The 4,910-nt window shown below is 70.5% G+C and overlaps 1 protein-coding gene across 1 annotated transcript; it reads right to left on the bottom strand.

Moving 5' to 3' along the window:
• Window positions 1-655: 655 nt before the first annotated feature.
• On the bottom strand, window positions 656-4,585 carry LOC112981198 (peptide methionine sulfoxide reductase MsrA-like). The gene is made up of 6 exons (XM_026096674.2): window positions 4,464-4,585; window positions 3,201-3,269; window positions 2,874-2,993; window positions 1,869-1,973; window positions 1,303-1,409; window positions 656-1,015 (listed from the first exon to the last, which is right to left on the bottom strand). The coding sequence occupies exons 1-6, from the start codon at window positions 4,534-4,536 to the stop codon at window positions 857-859; spliced, it is 633 nt and encodes a 210-aa protein (XP_025952459.2). The 5' UTR covers window positions 4,537-4,585; the 3' UTR covers window positions 656-856.
• Window positions 4,586-4,910: the final 325 nt, after the last annotated feature.

Here is a 4,910-nt window from a genome sequence, read left to right as displayed (position 1 = left end):
CACCCCCCGCCCAGGCCACCAGCCCCCTGTGCCCCACCAGCCCCCAGGACCACTGATCCCCCCCAGGCCACCAAATCCCTGTGCCCCACCAGCCCCCAGGACCACTGATCCCCCCCCAGGCCACCAACTCCCTGTGTCCCACCAGCCCCCAGGACCACTGATCCCCCCCCAGGCCACCAACTCCCTGTGTCCCACCAGCCCCCTGGACCACTGATCCCCCCCCAGGCCACCAAATCCCTGTGTCCCACCAGCCCCCAGGACCACTGATCCCCCCCCCAGGCCACCAACTCCCTGTGCCCCACCAGCCCCCTGGACCACTGATCCCCCCCCAGGCCACCAGCCCCCTGTGCCCCACCAGCCCCCTGGACCACTGATCCCCCCCCAGGCCACCAAATCCCTGTGTCCCACCAGCCCCCAGGACCACTGATCCCCCCCCCAGGCCACCAAATCCCTGTGTCCTACCAGCCCCCAGGACCACTGATCCCCCCCCCAGGCCATCAGCCCGCTGGACCATCAGCCCCAGTTCCTACTGGCCCCTGGGCCAGCAGTCCCCAGGCCACCACCCCCCTGCTGTGGGACAGAGCCGTGGGTTGAGCCCCACTGAGGTCCTGCCCCTGTCCCCACGGCTGCACCCATGGGACCGGACAGGGTGGGGTGGGGGGGGACAGAGCTTTAATCCAGCTGGGGTGATGCAGAGCAGCACAGCAGTGGGGACAAGCCAGCGCCACCCTCCCCAGTGACACGGAGATGTCCCCAGGCCGTGGCGCTGCCCTCGGGCTGGCGCAGGAACCTTCCTCCCTCCCCGGGAGAGAGGGAGCGAGGAAGAGGAAGGCAAGGAGGAGCCGGGGCCGACGGCTCAGGGGGCGACGGGGCAGGCGACGCCGGTGCCCTGGAGGCCGCAGTAGCCGCCGGGCACCTTGTGCAGGTACTGCTGGTGGCGGTCCTCGGCGTAGAAGAAGTCGCCGGCCGGCTCCACGGCGGTGGTGATGGCTCCCAGGCGCCGCTTGCTCAGCTCCTAGGAGCGGGCGGAGGGGAGGAGGCGCCCGGACCCCCGGCACCCACAGCGGGGGGATGCTGGGCTGGGCTGCGAGGGGGGCTCCTCACCTTGCCCCCATACATCCCCCCAGCAACCCCCCAGCACCCCGCGTGAGGTGCCTATTACTTTTAAGTAGTAGGTCCCCTATTACTTTTACCCCCAGCAAACAGGGACAGGGCAAAACCTGCTCCCCCCCACCGAGGAAACAGCACCGGGGAGGGTCCTGCTGCCCCAGGACCCGGGCTGGGGGCCGGGCCCCCCCCTACCTCCTGGTACGCTGCCCTGCTCCGGCGGGCGGCTTCGCCCTGCTCGGCGCCCAGGGTGTAGATGACGGAGCGGTACTGGGTGCCCACGTCCTGCTGCTGCCTCATGCCTGGGGGGCCAAAAGCACCCGGGAGGGGGGTTATGGGGCACCCACTGAGCCTGAACCCACCGGGAGGTGACAGCCACCCTTCGGTGGATGGGGAAACTGAGGCACGGGGGGGCACAGCTGCAGAGGAAACCACAGGAAGGGGCGGCGTGACGGTGGGTGCAGCAAGCCGGGGTATTTGGGGCTTAATCCTGCCCCAGCTCTGCACCCCCCAGCCTCAGGGCCGTGCCCTTCTCCGTGCCTCGGTTTCCCCATCCTGCCCTTCCTGCCCTGCAGGGCACCAGGACTGGGGGTCCGGGGGGGGGGAATAAGGAAGCCCTGGGGCTCTAGGAGCACCGAGGACGGAGATGCAAAGGCTCTCCTCGGAGGCAGTTTGGGGGCAGCCCCCGGCAGGGCTCTGGGGCACCCCCAGGGCCGAACCAGGCCCCGTCGCCGCCGCCCAGCCCCACGGCTCAGCCCTACCTTGCGTGGGGTCGTGGTTCTCCCAGAAGGCTCTGAGCAGGTCCTCGTAGCGGAGCTCCCGGGGGTCGAAGACCACCCTCACCACCTCCGCGTGCCCTGTCAGCCCTGCGGGGCGAGAGCCAGCCCTGCACCCCCGTCGCGCCGGGCCCCCGGGGCCAAGCGCAGGGCTGCGGGGGCAGACGCCCCCCCCCCCCGTGCTCCTCATGGCCTGCCTGCAAGCTCCCTGCAGCCTCCCGCAGCCCGGGGGGGGGGTAAAACCCCCCCTGGGGCTGGCAGTCAATGCACCCGGCTGCTGGGAGCTGAGAACTGGCAAGCTCGTGAGACTCATGCAAACCACGAGTGTCGGCGAGGGTTGCACCGAGGGGGCCCGATGCCTCCCGGAGCGGGAGCTCCCCTACCCCTTCCCCTCCGCTCCCCCTCCGCGCTGTGTTAAATCCCCGGCTGGAGACGGCAGCCGCGGATAATATTTCTTGCAGACGGCTAATCCTCGGCGGCCCCCCCTGCAAAACGCTCCTCCAGTTAAGCCCAGCAGCCGTCTGTCCCGGCACGGGGGGGATTTGGGGGGCTGGGATGGGGGATGAAGGGGGCGATCAGTGGCTGAGCAGTGCTGGAGGGCATCCCGCGGGAGCATCCCGCTGCCCCGTGGTCCTGCTGTGTCTGGGGGAGCGAAGCCAAGGCATGGACCTGGTGGGGGGGAATCCAGTGCCGGGGCCCGTGGGGCTGAGCGGGGCACAGGGAACCCAGCCGAAATCGCCCTGCCCGCCCCGACTGCCGCATGTGCTCCCGGCCCGCTGCAGCCTCCCCATCTGCTGCGATGGCCTAAGCCAGCTCCGAACGGATCAGCGCGAGGCAGGGGCCGGCATCGCACCCGCGCTGGCCTCCCTGCTCCCCTCCGCCCCCCGCAAAATCCCACCCGGACGCCCGCTCCCGGCCTTGCAGTGAGCTCCGGGGGCTGGATCCAGCAAGGGCTGGATCATGGCAAGGAGGAGAGGAGCTGGTCGCTACCTGAGCGGACCTCTTCGTAGGTGGGGTTGGGGGTGAAGCCTCCTGCGTAGCCCACCTGGGTGGAGAAGACCCCCGGCATCTTCCAGAAGAGCTGCTCCACTCCCCAGAAGCACCCCATGCCTGCGGGGAGACGGGTGCGAGGAGAGGGTGGCCGGGCAGGCCCAGCTGGGCACCCACCACCGCGGTTCAGGCTGGGGCGGCCTCCGACCACCCGAGGTCTTCCCCCGGCCGGGAGAGCACCGGCTCCGAGGGAGTTTCCTCCCAGGCCTGGGCGCTCGGGATCCCCGTTGCTGCCAGGATGCCCCCGGCAGTGGGGAAATCACTCACCGAAAATCGCCACCTGCATCTCGGCGGGGAATGGCGGGACCGTGGGGTTCCCATTGACAGCATGCGTGCCTGGAGGTGGGGGGGGACACGGGGTCAGGCCCCCTCAGCCCGTTTTGGAAGGACCCAGCTGTGTCCCCTCTGCTCACAGCCCCTGCACGGCCGTGGGCCGCCGATCGCAGCCCCCATCAATGCTGGGCCTGAGGTTTGGGCACCCAAGGAAAACCCATCCACCATCCCTCGGTCTCGCAAGCTGAAGGGGGACCAGGGGGACCTCGCTAGTGCCGGGGGCGCAAGGCTCAGCCTGCCCCTGCGGTCCGTACAGCACCGTCCGCTGCTTGTGCCCCCGGGCACGGCCCCTGCGTCACCCTCATCCTCACCCCGACCCAGCCGGGGGTGTCACGGGGGGCTGCAGCCTGCCCTGGGGATGCTCTGGCTCCCCGTGGCGCCGCGCTGGGGGACTCGGCCCGGGAGCTGGCTGCCCGGGGGGGGGGACAAGGCTGGGGGGGAGAGGAGGACGGCTGCTGGGCATCCCTCCCCTCCTCCGGGCTGCGTCTCCTAGCAACCCCCTCCGTTGCCATGGCGAACACGTCCCCCATCCGCATCCCCATCCTTTGCTCCCGCAGGCCCGAGGCTGGGCCCTCGCCTCATGCACCGGCCTCCCACACCAGCGCGGGGCATCCCGGTGCGCGGCCGAGGCCTGTTTAAAGCCGGGAAGCATCAGGCCTGACTGCACTTGGTGACACACCGGCTCCCGTCACCGCTCTGCCGCGGGGTGCCTGGCCAGCAGCAAGGGAAGCTGAGACCTGGCCACTCGTCACACTTGTGGAGCACTAACATCCCGCTGTCCCTGCCCCCCTCCGTGGTCCCCACTTCTGGGGAGTCCAGGGACCCCCCCAGCCCTCTGTGTCCCCCTCTGTCCCCTGCGAGGCCTCGCTGGACGTGTGGTTGTCCCCACCAGCAAACCAGAGGGTCGTTACATCCCTGTGGGGCCAGAGGAGCCTGGTCCCCGCTGCCCCCCCCAGGCACATCCGGGTGACAACAACCAGCCTGGGAGGGGGAAACACCTGGACAGGAACACCTCGACACGGTGCCGGGGACGCTGCAGCTCCCTGTCCCGGACTTCACCCTCCCACCAGGCTCCAGAGCCGCTGCCGTCCCCCCCAGCACAGACACCACCTGCGCAGCCCCCCAAAACCGCCGCAGGGCTCAGCCGGCTGCCAGCCCCCTCCCTGTCCCCAGGGACCCCCCCGCCACCCGCGGTACCTGACACTGGCAGCCGCTCCGCTCTGCCCGGCAGAGCCTCGGGGGGGCTGGGGAGCACCGTGCGCCCCGGCATCGTCCCCGCTGGGACACCAGCCGTCCCGGCTGAGCGGGCTGCAACTTTGGACCGGGAGGAGGGACCTGCGGGTGCTGGGAGGGGCACTGGGCGGCACTGGGAGGGAGCCAGCGCTCCCCTGGAGAGCCCGGCGTTCCCATCCCGGGGACCGAGGGTCCCTCCGGGTCTGGCTGGGCGTTATCGCGCATCCCGGGAGCAGGAGGAGGCCAGACAGGGGCCGTTCCCACTGCCGGGGCTGCCCGAGGCCATCAGACACCCAGGAGGTGACGTCGAGGTCCCTGCGGCCAAGGGCACAAGCCGAATTAGGAGCCGAGATGGAGCAAGGAGCAGATGGGCCCCAGCAAACGGCCCTGTCCTGGCTGCAGTGGGACGGA

Source organism: Dromaius novaehollandiae, chromosome 23, assembly GCF_036370855.1.
Source record: "Dromaius novaehollandiae isolate bDroNov1 chromosome 23, bDroNov1.hap1, whole genome shotgun sequence".
Taxonomy (NCBI): domain Eukaryota; kingdom Metazoa; phylum Chordata; class Aves; order Casuariiformes; family Dromaiidae; genus Dromaius; species Dromaius novaehollandiae.
Note: the sequence above shows the minus strand (reverse complement) of the source record. Positions and strands in the feature narration are given on the sequence as shown.

Bases quoted from the DNA above. Each gene is read 5' to 3' on its own strand.
- LOC112981198 (XM_026096674.2), bottom strand. From the start codon at position 4,536: ATGCCGGGGCGCACGGTGCTCCCCAGCCCCCCCGAGGCTCTGCCGGGC. The intron at 2,994-3,200 runs GTGAGTGATTTC...GTCTCCCCGCAG, and splicing joins GATGCAGGTGGCGATTTTCG to GCATGGGGTGCTTCTGGGGA. The intron at 1,974-2,873 runs GTAGCGACCAGC...CTCGCCCCGCAG, and splicing joins CTACGAAGAGGTCCGCTCAG to GGCTGACAGGGCACGCGGAG.